Genomic DNA, 19,734 nt, shown 5'->3' on the forward strand with positions numbered 1-19,734 from the left:
AAAAAAACCCTCTTCTGAGCCGAAGGGGTTCGAATCATGTTTGAGTGCATGTGTACGTTATCTGCAGCAGGCCAGCGCGCCCAGGGAGGTGTGGCTGTCCAGGCTGCTGTCTGTTTCAGAGGTCATGGTGGGGTCGCTGCTGGGGTCCGTGGGCTCTGTGGACATGGATGAGACGTCGTTGGCCGAGGAGGAGGAAGAGGTGGGCTGAGGAGGGCTGTCGATCACTGCTGCACCTGTGCTGCGAAAAACACACATCAACGCATAGGTTTCATTGGAATATACCAGAAACAGCCGTCGTCCGACAGTAAACTCAGATATGAACAGAATCTAAAATTTAAAAGCCCCACAAACAGTGAGAAACATTCCTCTTTCCATTCATGCTTTTGTGATTTAATTTACTTTTCTTTGATGATAATGATTTAATCCAGGTACTTCAACTTGAAAAATGATCAAATTCATTTTTTCTGTTATGGAAAATATATTTTAAAAAAAATGGTTAGAGTCAACTTTACAATAAAAATAACTTTTTATGATTCAATTTCACAGTTTAAGCATCTGAAAAAGGAGTTGTCACTTCCCTGCTGTTCTGATAAATACCACCATGTTCTTCCATCAAACCAAAATAGCACTGATTCATTTCCCCCCACATTTCCTCTCCAGTGAAGTTCTACAGATTACTCACCTAAAGGTGCTGGCTGTCCTCGTATCACTCCATTCTTCGTCCATTCCTCCCATTCACTCACTTCCTTATAGATTAACTCTAAAAATCAAAGGACAGGAGAATGCTGTGTGAAGCTCGAGAGGAGGGAATCGCTGATGCATGTATGAAAGTATGTGACGAGCGTCCTCCGGAGCGGGGAGTGTTTCACACACAGCACAGTCGAGACAGCATCGAGTTTCTGGTTTGGATGCGCCATGCTGCCGTGACCCTTCTAAAACTGAGAGACGGGTCATTATCACCTGACAGGCGGGAGGATGAGCTCATCCTCTTGCGAGATTGAAACTGATATTTACCAACAATCTTAAGTCTTCCCATTCCTGCAGAATCAGGTCACCCACAAGTGGAAAAAAAACTCTTTAAAGTCATGTAACAAAGCCTCTGGCGTGTATAGTGCTGCTCAACAATGTCAGTGAACAATTTCCACAACATTTTTCTTTGCACTATAAACTTTTTCGGACATAGAAACTGTAAGGGATAGCTTCAATGATGTATAAAGGATTTTTATTAATGTGTAAAAGGATAGATGTCAACATGTTATGCTTCACTCGTGTTCACAGGATCAAACCAAGCAAGGTAAAGCATCCTGCATGTGGAATAAACGTCTGAGGTTGATTTAAACCTCCAGTCTATAAAAACCAGGGATTATAACACTACTGTGTGCTGCAGCTTACCAGTGAAGTGAGTCTATAACCCGCTGAGTGGATCATCCGGAGCTGCCGTTACTATATGTGTCCGCCGTTTCTTTAAATAAATTGAACAATTGACTATCTGGCTTTTATCTTTAACCAGGAAACCCTATTAAGCAAACCGACTTGCGAGAGGGAGATTAAATTTCAGCGTCTCTCTTCGGGAGTCGTCACAGCAGATCATGCCATTCTCACGCTCCGGTCTGCCGCAGGTTTTCTGCAGGACGGCGTTCCTGGTGTCATTGTAGGTGAGGCGCATTGCTCAAGGGACCATAGCGGTGACCGAGCAACAACGTGATTCGAACCTTCCCGAACATCCAGGTCAGCACTAAAATGCCTTCATTACTCAGCGATTTAGAATTTCCAAGAAAATTCCAAGAAATAAGAAAATTGCCTTCTAATCAGATAAAATAGAGAAAAGATGCTGAGATATGGTGCATGATGGAGGTGGCCTCTTACCTTTCCATTCCTCCACAGTGTGCTCCCTCTCATCCAGCTGTTTGTCCAGCATCTTTGGAGGCGGCTGAGAAAGAAATATTGCCCTCTTGTAAGATGTGAAATGTAAAAACGGTCTCTTGTGACAGGCTGCAGCTGGATGAGCGATTCACTCACCGCTTCCACTTCAGCTGGATCGTACCAAACATTAATGTAGGGATGCTGCAGAGCCTCGTCTACAGAGATGCGCTTGGAGGCATCAATCACCAGCATCTTGGATAAAAGATCTCTGGCCTGGCTCGCTGGCGACAAAAACAAGCAGATAAGAGGCAACGCTATTAGTCACCGGTCGGTGGAGGCGACTCGATAAACGACTTGCTGAAAGTTTAGGGTCATTTGAGAGCGCGCAGAAACGCTACCTTTCAGCTTGTTGTGATCGGAGTCTGCGGGGAAGAGCACATCCGGGAAGAGCTTCTCAAAGCTGTATCCGGCGTAGCGAGGTCTGTTTTCTACGTAAGTCCGAACCGACTGGTTCAGCTTCATTAGAAAATCCTGAGATGGAGTACCTAACTGCTCAATTACCTTGTTCCACTGGTCGATATCTGAAGTGCGGACATTAAGGAAAACGGCCACTCGTGCCACACTATCGACGCGGCAGCACATATTAAGGGCAGGGTGACATTTTTCTTACACTGAAGGCATGTGCACACACACACACGCCACATGGCGATTCAGTCCTGTGCAGTCAATATAAAACTACTGGACACACTCTCACAGAGGCCGCTGTCATTTTTATCCGATTCTTCTCACAACAGCCATTTTCAGCAGAGCAGTGATGGAGGTCATGTTTGCCAGGTGTGATAAGCAGAGCGGCGCCGGCGAGACTCTGGGCACGGCGGTGATCTCGTCACACTGAACGAAGCGATGATGACGACACAGCGAGTGATCGATGACGGGGAAGGATACGATCAGATCCGGGGAACAACACGCTTCCCCTGATCATCTCGGCAACAATGCAGCCCACTGACCACACATCAACTGGAGGTGGACAAATAGATGGCAGGGGGGCGGACATGCAAACAGAACAGTCAAAAAAACAAAAAAAAAGACAAATGACAAACTGCGTCAGAGGAAGACGAAAATGGAGGACATGCAGCAGCAGACGTGAGATGGAATGAGAGAGCAATGGTGAGCGTGATAGAAGCACAAAATTGACATGCTGATGAAAATGCATCATCCAGAACTGGCAGAGAAAAGACATGCCGCACTCGGTTAGATTAGCAATTTCACACAGCCAAAAAAAATGAGCAGGGAAACTTCTGACAGGCAGCAGAAAGCAACAAGAATTCTGATTAAGTGTTAGTATTGACAGCGAGGAAGCATTTTAAAAAAACACAAGGATACAGTCCCTTCCTGGAAAGAGGATTTTATGGCGAACCATTTCCGCCAGTATGCAGCCCACAGACCATATGTCCACTAGCGGGGCGGAACATGATAAACAAGGCCGATAAGAAACGAGGAGATTTCAACATGTTAGTTACATAGAAGTGGTTAGAAAGCATTATATTCCAGCTAATTTCCGTTATGTGCTGACACACCATGCAGCTGACAGAGGGTTAAAAGCCAAAATCATCAGCAGGTTCCCGCGCATATTAAAAACTTCATGGTGTTTCCTATCATGATGCAACTGCAGTTCATCTGTGTCCGCTGAAAATCAACCCTGCAGATTAGCGGACAAAGCCGATGACTCACCGTTGGCCTGGTAGCCCATGCCCAGGATAACCTCCGGAGCTCTGTAGTAGCGCGTAACCACATACGGCGTCATGAGGAGGCCGGTGGCTGCTGTCCGGGCCAAGCCGAAGTCCAGAATCTTCAGAGTACAATCAGACTTGACGACTATATTACTGGGTTTCAGATCCTGCAGGGAACACAAATACAGTTTTACAGCTCTCGTTTTATCAATACAGCGAAGTGGAACTAATGAAGTTTTTAATAAAGAAATCCTCACAAATTCTGAGATCAAACTGGTTCCATATGTCAGCGCATTGAGCAGCTGTACTGCTCAAACATCGCCATAAATCAGCTCACAGCCCGCGCCGTGTTTACTGAGGAGTTTTCATTTCCAGACAAATCAAATGGCATTTTACAATATTGATTTTTTTTTTCCCCTCCTGATATTTGGCTGCTCCTTTCTTCTGATGGGGAATAATGTTTAATGTTGTTTTAAAAACGTCTTTGCTTTACAGAATTTTACATTTTGAGCCATCACTGATTTATGAGCAATAACATTTATTGCCGTCATGTCGTTTGTTATACTAATCTCAACTAGCTCCAAGTTTATAATACTAATAATGAACTGTATTTGTAAATCACTGCATGCGCATTCACCTAATAACTGCTCAATATTGCGTCACATAAAGAGTTACCCACTCTAGCGCAGGGAGAACATGCAAACTACACACTACATTCGACTCGGGATATTCACGGTGCTAAGAGAGCGCGCTAACACTACGCCCCTGTGTCACTACGCAAGGCGTGCCAGTGAACCATTACGCCATGACCTTACGCCACAGCGTCACGCTGTCGGGGCAGATTTAACGGTTCGTCTTCAGGACGCGCGCCTGGCATTAGCCGACGCGTCCGCGGCGGCCAGCTCCAGCTTACCCTGTGAATGATGCCCGCCGCGTGCAGGTGTTTGATGCCACACAGCATCTGATAGAGCAGGTAGGACAGCCGCTCGTGATCCAGCTCCATCTGAATGACCTGGCACAGGTTGGCATCCATCAGCTCCATCACCAAATACCTGACAGAAGAGACACGGTTTTCCAAAAAATACACATAAGGGGACCAGTTTCGCTGAAAACGCACGTTGTTACGTCTCCGCAGTACTTACACATCTTGGAATTCTTCTAGTGACTTCTGTGGCGTGAAAACATTTAACAGGCCGATAATCTGTGAATATAAAGTGAGGTGAATCAGAACACTGTTCAGACCATCATAAACACACACAGAGTGGCAGGTCTCTCGGTGCTGACTGTGTTGAACGGGGAAATATGTGCACACTCACATTTTTGTGATTGACACATTTCATTAGGACTAGCTCTCTGAATGCCCGCTTGGCGTGGGTTTGATTCTGAAATGGCCGACTCAGTTTCTTGATGGCGACATTTCTCTCGAGGACCTGGTCATAAGCAGAGCTGAAGAACAACATTAGTAGATAAATAAGGTCAGAAATGAAGCGCTGGGAATCTCTGGAATATTTGGGCAGCTTTCAGCAAAGAGAAGAGGCAGAGACACTCACCACACGATTCCCTGCGCTCCTGAGCCGATGGGCCGCAGATTCTGGTATCGCTTCAGGACGGTGAATGTTGAATCCCCAACATCTAGGCTGTAGAACTCCTTCTCTTTCTTGTTTTTGTTCATGGCGAAATCTTCAATTAGTGCTTTCTGTGCATCCAAAAAAATCCTCTGTGGAGACGGAGACAAGTTTTAATGGTTGTCCTTCACCAGAAGCACATCTCAGATATCACAACAGCTCCTGCCGTCTGATAAATACGACAAAGGGAGATGAAAATCCCCGCTCCCAAGAAAGCAAATCAGGACTGAAGGAGAAAAGACAGTGCTGATTTCACACTTGAGGCAAACACTGCAGTTCTTTATCTCGGCGACTCAGCAAACACACCAGGATGGAGGATTTGATATCATCAGTTGTGGTGGCGGCACAGCGAGCCACAGGGAGGCCTACTCTATCATTTAAAACACAACTCGCGGAGTGGTGCTGTCACACTGGCAAACCAGGCGTGGTGATAAGTCCTGCGAGTTTGGATCCAAGCCCAGGACTCCAGCTCAGTCCTACCAGCAGGTCCCTCACACACACATGTGAAGTGGGTCAGATTGCCTTACAAGATGCTACAGGAAGAAGAGACATGGTTTAGAAACGCCGATTTGAGTACACGGGGGTCCCAATACCACTGAAAGGATCCACCAACCTAAATTCTAAAAAAGGATAGAGATCAAACAGTTTCCTTCGGTTCCCTTCATTTCTTACATAAGCGGCGGAGCCACCCTCCCCGTTCTCCCACTCTGCCGACACACAGTCCATATGAGGGATATAATTGCCAGAATGAAGTGAGTCAGCTCTCCTTCTGTTCCTCCGACGTCACAAAGGCGTTCATAACATCCTCCTCCCTCACAACATGAAAATAGACACGCCGATACTTTTTATATTTCAGTCTGAAAGACAATTGTGCTGATCTGAGTAATGACGAATTGAAAGTCATTCCATGCGCCGCGGCGGCGGCGGCGGCTGCGGCTCTGCTGCACATACATCATGCACTACAGGCGAAGTAGGTCATTCTTCCTTGCAAGGATGGCTGTCCATGAGAATCATTAAGGTCCAGCAACAAAAAAAAAAAAAAAAAAAAAAAAACCCAAGGAGGGGATCTCAGGAACACAGTTTGCTGCACCGTATTCCTGTGTGTTTGCACACCGTGTTATTATGATTGTCACTGCTGGGAGATAACCGGTATTGATGTCTAGCACTGCATGCTGCATCAACAAATTCCACTGTAACCAATTGTTCACTATTAGATTGCAGTGATGTGTCAGCTGCAGTAGTTACAGAGAACACAGCCGGCACACTGGCAGTCCGATACGGCGCTCCCGAGGCCTGGATATCATGAATGAATCTGACGGCAGGAGGTTGTTATATATCTATTGTTCTGTGCAATCCCATAAATACAGGAGGGTCCTTCCTACAAAGCACTGCTTTCTAATGACTTGTTTGTTGTTTACACGGGCGGCCTCGGCTTAATGGTTTAATGAATGGTTTCTGAAGCACACGCTCAAAGTGCGATTCAGCTCCCAGCAGTAATTGCAACCATGTTTTATACTGAGAGAAGAGGCACACACCAACATGATTTCCTAAAAATGCCACGCAGAGGCCTTCTTATGTGTAACAGCTAAACACCATTTAATACTCTGACATTATCTGATGAGCACACATTAATCCAGATGTGTAAAATATGCACAATACAGTGAGTGGAGGCATCTTCCTTCCTTTATTCCCCACATGCAGGCTGACAGCATGACAGCAGCAGGGGAGATATTACATTCACCCAAACACCTCAATAGAATGAATGGCCGACACTGACTGGAGGACCACGATCGACCCCTGATACATCTCCTCTGTGTGTGTGTGTCAGTGTGTTAACCTTGACCACACGACCCCTGGTTCTGTCTTGTTGGTGAATGCCTGCACGGACTCCTGCATCACAAAAGATCCGCGAACGAAGGAAAACGAATAGCTGCAAGTAAAAACCCGGGGGACGCCGGAGAAGACATGATCGCAGGCAGAAAGACTGCCGGCCTGCGATTTGTATGACAGGACGGTCAGTTTAGAGAGACAAAGTGCGCAGTCGGCGGTGAGACCCGCTTTTGTGTGGATCTGAATGCGAACGCGATCAGTTTTCAGCCGATCGACGAGAATAAATATATATAAAAAAACAACCTGGATTTAGGCCGCGACCGGTTACACTGTAGCACAGCGCGAGCTTCGATTAATCGCAGCACGCGAGGGGCGACATGCGACCCTCCCCCACAGCCAAACAATGAGCACGTCTTTCGGAGCAGAGGTGCGAATCCCCATCTTACCTCTTGTCACCAAATCATCAACGTATCGATCCTGCAGCGGGTCCGGATGAGCGCGTGAACTGCTCCGGAGCGGCGGACCGTTCGTTCAAGCCGCCGTCGAGAGGTGATTTATTCCGTTGTGCGGCTTAAAAATACGTGACCTCACCAAATTCATTGCCTACGTTTCCATCTGGCTTCTACTGACAGGCCAGGACGCGCAGTGCGCACGGGGCATGCGTGCCAGGAGCGCGTCACCGCTCCACAGAGACACACCCACCGCCTCCTCCTTCCGCCGATCCATCTATCTATCTATCTATCTATCTATCTATCTATCTATCTATCTATCTATCTATCTATCTATCCTCTGAAACATGCTATTTATTTAGTTGATTTGTCCTTTAGAATTTATAGGACAAGCACTGTCCTCTATCTTTATAAAGGCTGTAAACAACTGATCAGTCCCTGATAAAGATAATGAGCACATGTTTATCTAACAGCACATTGTACAAGTCATGCTTGACCTGTAAATAGATGTTTTGTTCCCTTCAAGTCACACATATCTCATGGCAACTTGACAAAAATAATGACAAATGAAGTCCTGTGTGTCAGTGTGTGATTTATGGATCAGTGAGCACACAGGATGAAGTGTCATAGTTATTTTGTTTGTGTAATACAACACACAGTGATCCACAAGGGAATGTGAAAAGGATTTAAAAAGTACATCTCTTTCCATATTTAAGTATTTTTAAACTCTGTTTACACTATTTAAATTTCATTCTAATAACACCAGAAAATCTTTATATGGAAATGATCATACTGGGTCTTACTGGATTATTAATAAACACAGCAAAATTTTAAATCTAGATATAAATACTTTTAAATAAAAAGCTATTATTACATTTATGAACAGTATGCTGATAAAAGTGCCATTTTATCACAGGAAAAAAAAAGTGTTCTGTTTCCGGAGTAAACAGTGATGCGGCAGAGCTTACAAATCCTTATAATAAATACAATTAGAGCCTTTATTTTTACATAATCCCAGCAATATCTACAATTTTCTGTGGCAAGACCCCGCGGTCTTATCTCCTCCCCTTTATACTATGGATAAATTGTGGGTCTGACTTTGAAAGGCTCTGCAGAAACCCACAGAATAGTATAGCTGGGGTAAGGCTACCATCTAGAGTTCATCCATCAGCTCCAACTGCGTCCGTGCGGCTCCGCTCTGCTCTGCGAAGACATGTGACTGAACAAGGACATTATCGGGAAATTTACGCTCCTGAGCGGTCTCGCTTCTCCCGCACCTGGATGGTTATATATAAATATATATATTTATCCTTGTCCCTGCGCAGATACCCCGGGGCCTGCGGAGACAAGCTGCGCGCAAAAGGAGAAAAGCGGCATGGATGAACGTCCCGGCGCCGACTCCGGCAGCGAGACGAAGCTACTACGGCTTCTTACCCCTTGTTCGAAGAGAGCCCGCAGTGTTATGACCATTGTTGGGGAGCAGCCCTACAGCAGCAGCAGCAGCAGCAGCAGCAGCAGCGGGAGACTGGCCGCCGGTCTGGCCGACACCGCTCGTCCTTCCCAGGCTTCTCAGTAGCGCACCTACCCGGGGATCCGCCGCACCTTTGGGCGTCAAACGGATTAGTGAAATCGGCGTATCTGATCTGACGCCACCCGCTATTGGTGGTTCTGACCTGTCGCCGTCAACCTGCGGGGCTAATCCAATCAAGTGTTCAAAGGCGAGAAGCTAAGAATAGCGCCAATTACAGCAAAAAGTTTCACATCTTCAGCGTGGCGCTGGCAGTAATAGAGCAAATGAGCCGGGCACCATGGATTGGGGGTGTCATTGATGAATTACCTGCCAGATTCGAGCAGCCTGTATTGCGGGGACGTCAAAACAGCAATGCGATGATCACAAGGATTACTTTGGATCCGAGGTGGGCGCACTGAAGATAAGGGAAAGGATCAGCCGCTGACATAGGTTACATATGGTACCAGGTAATGCTTCTACTCTCTCTGTCATCTTCAGCTACTCTGTATAGTCAATGGAAATGTGTGTCTTCTGATAAATGTGCATCCATTAGCCGGGGATTGAAGATCAGACTGAGGCTGAACATTCACAGGACTGTGAAGAGGTTTACCTTTAAAGACACAGAGTAGCCCTCATCACGGCCGGGCCTGTGAAAATAAAATCAAATTGAGGAAATGTGCTGTTTACTGGAGGCTCTCTGTGCTGTGGCCACATAAACTGAACGTTTGGTAGTAGGTCAGTGTTCATACTATTATCATTTATTGATAGAAATACACAGATGTGGGGATTCAGTGGCACTGTGTAGTTAGAAAAATGCAGAATCAAACCTGATGTTGTCCTAAATTCCCCTGAATTCATCTCAGCTCCTGTGTCTGCCTCGCATCATGTGGCTGTCTGCTTCATGGCTCAGTAAGTAGGTTTGTCTAACAGGGTAATAAGCTGAGCTGCTGGCTGCACGAAACATTAGATCATGGCATGCACATTTAGACGAATTGTAAAGAATAGAGTAGATCAGCCAACCAACAGACTGCATGTGCATTATATGTGGGAAGATTATTAGTTTTTACAGTGTTTATTCTAAACAGGAAGACATCCTTTCATATTCTATATTATTATTTTTACTCTGTGCTTCAGGGAAATGCATTTGCTTTAGAAACAGCATGATTAGGGTTGGTAGAGAAGCCAAATTTGATCCCGCTATTCAAAATATCAACATGTAAATATGAAGTTGTTAGATACAAAAATCAGTTCACATTTTCTCTACAGGTATCGTCACCATAAATCAATTCAACTCCAGTACACGGGATAAGCAGCATCCAGATTTACTATGGTTTCCTTATGTCTTAACATAGTTTTTCCAGTCCACTTGTCGACAGACCGCTTTGAAGGGGGACAGCTGCAGGAGTTTGGTCTCCACTGGATGGTTGAGAGCACTTGGCAACTTTCCCACTTTCTTCTTCGATCCCTTCTAGATCATAACAAACCAACATGCACTCCTCTTCACTGTGATTATGCCATTGCAGGTTTACTCCCACAGTTTGATTGGTGCATTTGTCTCAGAGACATTGTTTCTGATTAAAGAGAGGGATGAATCAGTGAGGCCTGTTATTGCTCTAAAAAGCAAATACTGGTGTGATGGAGGAAAACTGTGACGGTTGGGGTTCCTCTCTACAGTTTAACAAATAGACCATGTCACACGTTGCTTAGTAGATGCGGTGTTGTCATTGATTGTTTCTGTCCAGATGATCAAATTATTTGTTGTTCTTCCTTAATTTATTGTGTTGCAGTTGTACTACCCTGTAAAGTCACTTCAAATGGAAGTGTTATGTTTATTTGTGAAAAATCCTTTGTGATGTTGATCCTTCAGGTCCAGTTTAAGTGAATGAACATGCATTCTTGTGATTGGTTCAGTTTTATTGTATACATCCAAAAGAGAACATTGTAAATATCAAAGAAGACTACAAGTCAGAGGATTCTGACACACATGTATCTTGGCATCAATATCACACAGTTGATGAATTAGGAGGAGAGCCAGCTGTCTAGCGCTGGTTAATACCTGCACAGGATGTGACAACAAGCGAACATGTGATCATGACACCGTTACTTTGGTTGCAGTCACAGCTCCCTGACCTCGGGTCAGAGGAAAGCCTGTTACAGCATGGGCGGGGCAGAAAACATGGGCAGCAGAGAGACTAATGGACAAATACTGTCAGAGTTCATTGAGAACAAATGTAATCTTCTGCAAAGTCTCTCAGAATGGCCTCGTTTGACTGGCTGGAGAGTCAGTAACCTACGATAAAAATAACACATCAAGTATTTCTAAGTTAATCAAAGCAAGGTACACCTGTCTTTGTGAGGTTGATTTTAAGCTGTGTTCATTTTCAGTTGAGTGTCCTTTGTGCTTCCCAGGTGTGAAATGTGTGCAGAATGAGCAGCACATTTGTAACATTAGCTGAAGTTTTGGAGGCCCGAGGGGGACCTCTGCTGGAAGAGGAGGTCTGGTCCCTGCTGCTCGGCACTGCAGAGTCTTTAGTGGATGTCTCTTATAAGGGTAAAGCTTTTCAACTCCCTCTTATTGCAGACTCACACACACCATGCCTCAGAGGTGTGACCGCCCCATCACATTACTGCTGTGCAAATATTACACATCTTTTCATATTACTGTGTCTCTTCTAGGTATCTGTATCAGCAGGAGTATATATTTGAATTTAATGCTGCTTCCTGCCTTTTTCAGGTCATAACAATATGTGCAGTATTATAAGCCCCACCTCCCTGCTCCTGTCAGCCACTGGAACCTTAGCATTTAAGAACTGCGGCCTATCAGATGAGGTATCCACCTTCACCGCTCCAGAAATGCTGCAGGGCCGTGCCAGCTCAACCAAACCTGCCACAGAGAGGGTCAGTGCACGCATCCTCCTACCTGCCCTCACACCTCACTCAAACACTGATTTTTATTCATTTATTTTTCATTGTTCAAGCAGCATTCCAGATTGTTATCGTGTTTATCAACTACACTGAAATGTACAGGGACTCCAACTGACTGCAGTCCACTGATGTTATGAAATATTCTGCCATTTACATCCTGGGTGTAGAATCTCAGGATGTCAGGAGTTGAAGGTCGACCGAGGTGTAAGCCTGCCATCTAGTGGCCCGGCAGAGGAATCACTGCCCTGAAAAAACAACAGAGTCAATCTTCAAGGTTCACTGAGATGAATGAGCAGCTCCATTAACATCTGGCTTTAAAGACTGGCACACAGCACCCTGATTTTCTTCAAAACACAATGACAAATTTAACTCATACTTTGACATAATATGCTACCTGGTTCTATTCATATTAGTGTTTGAATCAATCATTGCATTATTTTAATTTGTCTTATCTGTCATGTGGTGAATGGCTTCATTTTGCTGTGCAGATGCTGGTGTACTCACTGGGTATGACTCTCTACTGGTCAGTTGATTTTCAACTACCTCAAAATCAGGTGAGAGCCCCCTGGTACGAACCTGCAGACCGTCTTTTTTTCAGTACCATTAAAGCCCCGCACCGCAGTTCTGATGATTATTGTTCGTCTTTCATTCTCAGCCAGTCCAGTTGAGTGACCATCTGAACAGCCTCCTCCTCAGCATGTGCGAGGATGTTGCCCACCGCCGAATAAATCTCAACTGCATCCTGGAAGCCTGCGAATCTCAGCTGAAAGCCTCCATCCTGCTGCCCCCCGCCAAAGTCATCAGGCAGCTGGTGGAGGAGGTTTTTCATGAATCAGTAAGTCTGGATATCTACTGACGGGGTGTTTCCGCCCGCCAGCATTTTCGCTTCTCCACCGGAAATCGTTTGTGTTTCACAAATTAAAGATGCTGCCTGCATTGTGACAAAAAAGGCTTTAAACAGCAGTGGTTTCTCCTCCTCCAGCTCGACCATGGCTCCCTGCCAGACAGTAACGTCCCCCTGAGTGGCAGGAGCCAAATGATCAGAGAGAGACTCCATGGTGAGTGTGCATGAACACTTTCATCAGGTCCTTCAGAGCATGTTTTAAGTTTAAAAAAGTAATGCATTTGTTTTCAAATTAACGCTCCTGTTATGTGCTATCTTAATGTTTCTATAAAATAGTTGCCGTCATTATTCTTTTGACTTGAGACAGTATACAGGTCAACAGGATTAAACTCTTAACCTAAAGCAAGCCCAGGATTAGGCTCCTGCAAGAGCCAATAATCAGATACTGAGTGTGGATGCTCCAGGCTGAACCTCCCACCAGCCGCAAGTCTGTCTAAATGCATGCATGTCTCCGGGGTGAAGAGCGACACGTACGAGTCAAACATCGCTGCCATCTTTTATTTCCCACCTGGCTCACAGGGAAGCGAGGGCCGTTTTCAGACTTCAGTGAAGGGAGCACTGAAGGGAGAAGATATTCAACAGACTCTGATTCAAAGTCAGGTATGTGGCTACATGCGTAACACGGGTTAGTATCATGTTAGATTTTTTTCCATTGAAGCGTCTGTTTTATGTTTATTTCATAGGGAGTTTACCTCAGAGACCTTGGAGGCAAAGACCAAGAAGCTCTCCGACGCCTCTGTACCAGTCTTCTTTAGACAGGTGTGTGATAAATACAACATGCAGTGTCGTAGCTGTTCAGATTCATCCACTGTTTACATGTATGGCGGCACACAAATTCACCCTCCGCCATTTTCACGCTCCCTTATTTCTGTCCTACCTGACATCCTTTCGTTGTTTGACTTTTCCAACTTGCATGCGCAGCTCTTCCACATTGTGCCCTCTTCCCGTCCGCCTCTCTCTCCCCAGACTCCCTCGTGGGGTTCGTCACAGGGACAGCAACTGCAGCTGGCTGGGTCGGAGTCCACACCATGACATCTCCCCCAAGACATCGGGCCGATCTCACAGTCCTTCCATCACTTTCAGCGAGTCCTCGCTCAGTCTGAGCCAGAGAAAATCAAAGGTGAGTTCACGGGCGATTCAGTCTGTGTTTAGTGGCATAAATGCAAAGGGAAATATTTTTGAGAACATGAGAATATGAATTTCACGGTGATATGTTGAGTATCGACAGGTGAAGATGGAAGGAATTGAAGTTGTGAGCTATAGATAGTTTAAACAATCTCAAAATGTGTCTTTTAGGCACTGGGTCCTGAATTCATCAGAATGGCAGACGAACAGCAAATTCTTCTTGAGCTTCCAGGATCTATTGTGGTAAATCAATGATAAAAACCGGTGCAAATGTCTGTTTTTATCACATTATTTTCACTTGTCTTTTCTTGCACGCCGGACTCTGTCTATTTGCATACTTGCATGCAGTGTCTCTATATTTGTGTATCTGTATGTGAGTGTCTGTATGCTCTTTATGTCCATGTGTGTCTGTGTGTTATTGTGTGTGTGCACCGCAGTCCAGAAAGGGCCGTTCATGTTCGTCTCAGAGAGAAGTGACTGTAGTGATGCCTAACGGACAGTGCGTGGTGGTCCGCTGTGACATTAAGTCCAGAGCAAGAGATGTGTTTGACATGGTGGTGGCTCACGCAAACTTGGTGGAACACTTTTACTTTGGTCTTGCCTTCCTCGATGGTAAGAGGACTCATGATATAGGATATTATTGATGAAAATGATTTTGTAATAGCGTTAAAAGAGAAGTTGAGAAATTTGAAATTGAGTTCTTCTTGACAATTTAGGATAACCTTTTAGTTTGTGAATAGATATAGAAATATAGAAACAGTGAAATATGTATTTTGTTCCTGTTTTAGTCGCTTCCATAATCTTTAAGAGGTTTTTCTTTGGCATATTGCAGATGATGAATATTTCTTTTTGGATCACGAAACAAAAATCTCCAAAGTCGCGCCTGACAGTTGGAGAAAAGGGCAGATATCCTCCTTTCTGGTGTTTCTCCGGGTCAAATTTTTCGTTGACGATATCGCCTTCATTCTGTAAGTGCAGCAGCGATCTGGTCTGATTTACCCTCATCAAGGAAGTTCATGTATTGACACGGACAGCGAAGAAAACACTGACACCTCTCTTGTTAATCCCCCGTCCTGCTCTCCAGGCACAGACTGACTCGTCACCAGTACTACCTGCAGATGCGTAAGGATATCCTGGAGGACAGGCTGTACTGTAACGAGGAAACGGGCCTGTTCCTGGCAGCTCTCGCTCTCCAGGCTGAGTTTGGTGATTATATGCCCGAGGTACAGTAAAAATGAATTTAAAAAAAACCCACATGTTTTATATGCTACTTTTCTTGTAAGTAAATGTCAAAATCTCAGATGTGAGAATTTATTTTTGTGTGTGTGTCCTTTCAGTTGTACGGTAAGAATTACTACCAGCCAGAGCATTATGTGTCTAAGAGGATGCTGGAAAAGCTTGCCCTGCCTAACATCAAGGAAGAGTTGCCAAGACTGCATGGAAGTCACGCCCAGATGATGCCTGAAGAGGCAGAAACAGAGTACCTCAAGGTAACGGCATCATCACACACTCACACTCATGGCTATTCTCAGCCAAATGTTTGTTTTTGTTACATTTTTTCAAATTTAGCATCTGCTAAATTAGTAAAGATGGTGTGCTGCAAGGCTAAACTGCTATGCACTTTTATTTCATCATGCATTTTATTTTGTAAGTGAAGAAAAAAACTGAAAACAAATCGGAACAAAGACTCTCATGCACCAATATTTTGTCGTCCTTAGATTGCCCAGCAGTTACCAGAGTACGGCGTCATGTTCCACCGAGTTGGGAGAGAGAAACGGCCAGTGATTGGAGAGTTGGTTTTGGGAATCTGTGCCAAAGGAATCATTGTGTATGAAATGAAAAATCATCTGCGAACTCTCACAAGACGCTTTCTCTGGAGGGAAACTGACTCCATATCCACTGGGGTAAAAAGAACAACAACAAAAACTTCCTGTGCACTCATATTTCTGCCTCTGCTGGGGATTATATCACACAGTTCAGCTTGTTTTGTGTGGAAATTTAAAGTAAATGTGGAATGCCTGGTGTCTGTGTTTCAGCGACGCAAGCTGATCATCGAGTGCGGCGGGCCGAGCGGGAAAAAGCACGGTTTTGTTACAGAGAGCTCAAAAATAGCACAGTATCTCCTGAACCTCTGCTCGGCTCAGCACAAGTTTCACAGCGAGATGACGTCTCGCCAGCTCAACCACACCATGATCCCAGGTAGACGCTCCGCACTGCGCCTTCATGCCTTTTAAAGCTGCGTCAGTATTCACTTCATCTAAGCCAAGGATTAATCTGTTTGCTCCGTTGCTCTTCCAAGATGAAAACATGGAAAAGTACATGGCGTCCTACCGGAGCGGTAACCTGAAGCGGATGTCCTGCTCGGAGGGCATGTTGAACCACGTGGGTTTGACCCCCGGTCAGCAGGACTCGCTCTCCAAGTCCTGTGACGACCTGACTGCCAAACTGGAGGCGCGGCTCCGCCAGCAGAGAGAGATGAGGCGGGAGATGAGTCGAGAGCTGAACAAGGACCACCTCGCTGAAACGGGATACCTCAGGGACGTGAAGGAGCGTCAGAGCTGGAGGTATGCCGCCATGATGATGAGATTGATACTGTGTCACTAAAAAAAAAAAAAAGGATTGGGAGTAAGGTGAATGAAGTTGTATTTTTGTTGTAGCACTCCAGAGTCAATTCCCAGAATGATGTCCAGTGTTTCACTGCAAAAGCAGGACTCTGATGCTTCGTCTTCAATACGTGGTGAGTTAAACATTTTTTTCCGTACCTGAAGTATAAAGAGACTGGCTGATTGTGAAGTGTATCACACACAGGTGTGAATGTGTTTGCTGGTGTGATATTTTCCCAAGCGTCGACTTCCTCTTTGATCATGAGCCTGACATTAAGATACAGAAAACATACTCTTTGACCTTGTTACTTCACAGTTTCCCATTTATCATCCATAAAACATATGCTTTGCAGTTGACACTCCCACTCGGACCCCACCAGAGAGAGAAATCGTCTGTGTGACTCTGAAGAAAGATCCTAAACTGGGCTTCGGTGAGTTCATTAAGCTGAGCTGATCTGTGACGTTGATGCAAAATGAATGAGCGGAGCGCCACTTATGCCATTCTTCAGCGGCAGACCTTTGTCCTCAGATCCTCTCTGGTCCTGTTTCAGGCTTTGTGATCGTGGGAGAGGACAATACAGGTAAACTCGACCTTGGGATCTTCATTGCTTCCATCGTGCCCGATGGGCCCGCCGACAAAGATGGACGCATCAAACCCGGTAGGAAGCACCAACAATTAGAGGTGGAAACAGACGCTGGTCATTAGCGTCACACGGAGCGCGGTGCTGAGTTGCTGTGTTCTTTTCAGGTGGTCGTCTTATTTCCCTGAATAAGACGAGTTTAGAAGGAGTGACGTTCAGCGACGCTGCTGCCATCCTACAGAGCAGCCCCGAGGAAATAGAGCTCATCGTGTCACAGCCTAAACGTAAGAAACGTGTGATGTTTTCGACTCTGCTTCCACACCGAGGAACTGTAGATATGAAAGATGATTATATGTGAACTGAGGTCTTTAATTTCGCCTTTACGTTTTCAGAGACTCTGAAGGACAGACAGGGTTCCTTCAGTCAAAGTACGCTCGGTTTGGCGCTGGAGAAGAGCTTTGGGTCCCAAACCACCCTGAGCGGCACTGAATTCCGTCCCGCTGTGGAGGAACTGGAGGAGGCCATCGCACTGTCCAGCATCGCGACGCCCAAGCAGAACAGGAGGCTTCACATTCCAGTCGTGCGAATACATGATGCTCAGGTGAGAACCGGCACCCGTCTGACGGCGCCCGTCACATGACGGACTTTTTATCCACAGATCCAAAGACTGTCGGGGATTTTTGAGTTCAATCAGTACAAATGAAATTTTTGAAATTTTATTCATTATTATCAATACCATTTATTATTTTCTGCATGTGCAGTTAGACAGTCACATGCAAAACCTGATGGACCAAAGTCTTCCAAAGTGAAGACGTAGAGATACAGACTCACAGTTATATACTAATCTGTGGGCAAGTCCCCTGACCAGACCCAGACCAGCTTGCCACTGCTCTGCCAGCAGCTTTATTACAACTTAAAATGTTTGTATTGATCAAAATTAATTTCACTCTCGTTATGTGCAAAGATTGTGATCAAGGTTTTGTTTCTGAGCTGGAACACACACATCTTATCAGTCAGTGAATTGTTTGTAAATCACTTCTAAGTCCAAACCTTGTGCATGTTTTTCATGTGTTTTCTGCGTGAGGTGAGGTCGTGACCTTAAAAATGTACTATTTCTGTGTCCCATCCAAGGATGCCTGTTCCAGGTCGCCGTCCATCTTAAGCCTTAAAGCTGCAGAGCGGTTTGTGGTCGAACTGAAGAAAACCAGCGGCAGCCTTGGCATGAGTGTCGCTGTGAGTAAAGACTTTGTTTTTACTGAAGAGGATTTTCCTGTCGTCCCTTTGTGTCATTTTCTCAACAACCGTCACTTCATTTTCACTAAAATACAACAGTTTCTACATGGTCCTGTGCTTCAAGTAATGTTTACATGTGTAAATAAATTAAAATCTTACAAACACTCTGGCTTTAAAGGCTTAATGGAAACTAACAGATGCCATCACACACTACCTTGTTTTCCGACAGGCTGAAACAAGATGTCATTGTTATGTTTATTTGAGGTATGTGACATACTAATTTCTTTTTACTACTTTTTATTTAAAGGGAGGAATAAACACAAATGTGCGGTACGGAGGCATTTACATCAAGAGTCTGCTACCGGGAGGTGCAGCTGAGCAAGATGGACGAATTCAAATCGGTAATGGATTGTTTGTGATTTCAGAACTTGTTGATGTGACTGACTGTCAAACTGGAAAAGTTATGCAGCTTTCTGTTTGTGCAGTTTTTTTGCTGAACGTCTTATTCAGTAGAAAAATGTGCGATTTAATGTAAATACCACTGATGTGTAATTTTTCATCTGAAAATTTTGCTGTTAAAATATTTTCTTAGGTTGAAAGATTGATCTTTGTGTCGTCTTCATCAGATCCTAAAAAGTTTGGTAAAAAAAAAAACCATCCTGCATGTTTATTAAAATGATTGCAGATCAGTGAACGCTTCCAAGTCTAAACAACCTAAAACAACATCCCTGATCTGTCCTATTATCACATTTTTCTACATTTGTTTAATTTTATGAAGCCAATTTGTCACTCGAGCCGCTGTTTTCTCGGCTTATGCTTCACATTTCTTCGCATGCCCATCAACCACACACTCACACACACCACACACACACACACACACACACACACACACACACACACACACACACACACACACACACACACGATTTGATGTGGCTAATGATGATGGGCTTTGTGTTTGTGCATATGACAGGTGACAGACTGCTTGAGGTTGATGGGTCCAACCTGAGGGGCGTGAGTCACCAACAAGCTGTCGAGTGCCTAAAGAAGACTGGGGAGGTACACACACACACACACACACACACACACACACACACACACACACACACACACACACACACACACACACGCATTCTCATTTGATGATATGATTGCATCAGTGTTCATACAGGTCTGTATTCTTCATAAAAGAGCAAGTGTGAATACTTTATGTCGGGTGATACATATTTGAAGTTTTCTAGACCTAATTTCATATTGAATCAGTGCATGTTGGTTAATGCCAAGCAGTTTTGTAGACAGAAAACTGATATGGCACATTATTCTATGTGCACGTTGAGGCGGTGTGTGTCAAATGGG

General features: G+C 44.9%; 2 protein-coding genes across 5 annotated transcripts in view; one reads left to right on the plus strand and one right to left on the minus strand.

Annotated features, from left to right (window-relative positions):
• Positions 1-9,042, minus strand: mapk8a (mitogen-activated protein kinase 8a). Of its 4 annotated transcripts, none has more exons than XM_030106610.1 (12): positions 8,932-9,042; positions 5,144-5,310; positions 4,910-5,039; positions 4,736-4,794; positions 4,507-4,645; positions 3,595-3,760; positions 2,809-2,880; positions 2,262-2,444; positions 2,020-2,144; positions 1,867-1,930; positions 683-760; positions 1-233 (listed from the first exon to the last, which is right to left on the minus strand). In XM_030106610.1, exons 1-12 carry the CDS (start codon positions 8,965-8,967, stop codon positions 58-60), a joined length of 1,395 nt encoding a protein of 464 aa, XP_029962470.1. In that variant the 5' UTR covers positions 8,968-9,042; the 3' UTR covers positions 1-57. The 4 variants fall into 4 exon arrangements, with proteins under 4 accessions (XP_029962470.1, XP_029962469.1, XP_029962471.1 ...); XM_030106609.1 differs by lacking the exon at positions 2,809-2,880 and adding an exon at positions 3,247-3,318; XM_030106611.1 differs by lacking the exons at positions 2,809-2,880; positions 8,932-9,042 and adding exons at positions 3,247-3,318; positions 7,495-7,694.
• ptpn20 (protein tyrosine phosphatase non-receptor type 20) overlaps positions 8,971-19,734 on the plus strand; it is a 23,359-nt gene continuing 12,595 nt past the window's right edge. The window contains exons 1-25 of the mRNA XM_030106572.1: positions 8,971-9,477; positions 11,414-11,558; positions 11,742-11,905; positions 12,421-12,486; positions 12,588-12,767; positions 12,915-12,990; positions 13,356-13,436; positions 13,520-13,595; positions 13,803-13,956; positions 14,133-14,204; positions 14,399-14,573; positions 14,794-14,929; positions 15,046-15,184; positions 15,299-15,451; positions 15,680-15,865; positions 15,998-16,160; positions 16,261-16,525; positions 16,619-16,698; positions 16,918-16,995; positions 17,116-17,223; positions 17,313-17,429; positions 17,538-17,746; positions 18,277-18,378; positions 18,686-18,779; positions 19,352-19,437. Of these exons, the coding sequence (XP_029962432.1) occupies positions 11,435-11,558; positions 11,742-11,905; positions 12,421-12,486; positions 12,588-12,767; positions 12,915-12,990; positions 13,356-13,436; positions 13,520-13,595; positions 13,803-13,956; positions 14,133-14,204; positions 14,399-14,573; positions 14,794-14,929; positions 15,046-15,184; positions 15,299-15,451; positions 15,680-15,865; positions 15,998-16,160; positions 16,261-16,525; positions 16,619-16,698; positions 16,918-16,995; positions 17,116-17,223; positions 17,313-17,429; positions 17,538-17,746; positions 18,277-18,378; positions 18,686-18,779; positions 19,352-19,437 (3,084 nt within the window). The 5' untranslated portion in view covers positions 8,971-9,477; positions 11,414-11,434. The remainder of the gene's footprint in view (positions 9,478-11,413; positions 11,559-11,741; positions 11,906-12,420; positions 12,487-12,587; positions 12,768-12,914; positions 12,991-13,355; positions 13,437-13,519; positions 13,596-13,802; positions 13,957-14,132; positions 14,205-14,398; positions 14,574-14,793; positions 14,930-15,045; positions 15,185-15,298; positions 15,452-15,679; positions 15,866-15,997; positions 16,161-16,260; positions 16,526-16,618; positions 16,699-16,917; positions 16,996-17,115; positions 17,224-17,312; positions 17,430-17,537; positions 17,747-18,276; positions 18,379-18,685; positions 18,780-19,351; positions 19,438-19,734) is intronic.

This window comes from Salarias fasciatus, chromosome 13 (genome assembly GCF_902148845.1).
Source record: "Salarias fasciatus chromosome 13, fSalaFa1.1, whole genome shotgun sequence".
Classification (NCBI taxonomy): domain Eukaryota; kingdom Metazoa; phylum Chordata; class Actinopteri; order Blenniiformes; family Blenniidae; genus Salarias; species Salarias fasciatus.

Bases quoted from the DNA above. Each gene is read 5' to 3' on its own strand.
- mapk8a (XM_030106610.1), bottom strand. From the start codon at position 8,967: ATGGTCATAACACTGCGGGCTCTCTTCGAACAAGGG. The intron at 5,311-8,931 runs GTAAGAAGCCGT...CCGTCTCCACAG, and splicing joins GGGCTCTCTTCGAACAAGGG to AGGATTTTTTTGGATGCACA. The intron at 761-1,866 runs GTAAGAGGCCAC...TTTGATTTTTAG, and splicing joins CACTGTGGAGGAATGGAAAG to AGTTAATCTATAAGGAAGTG.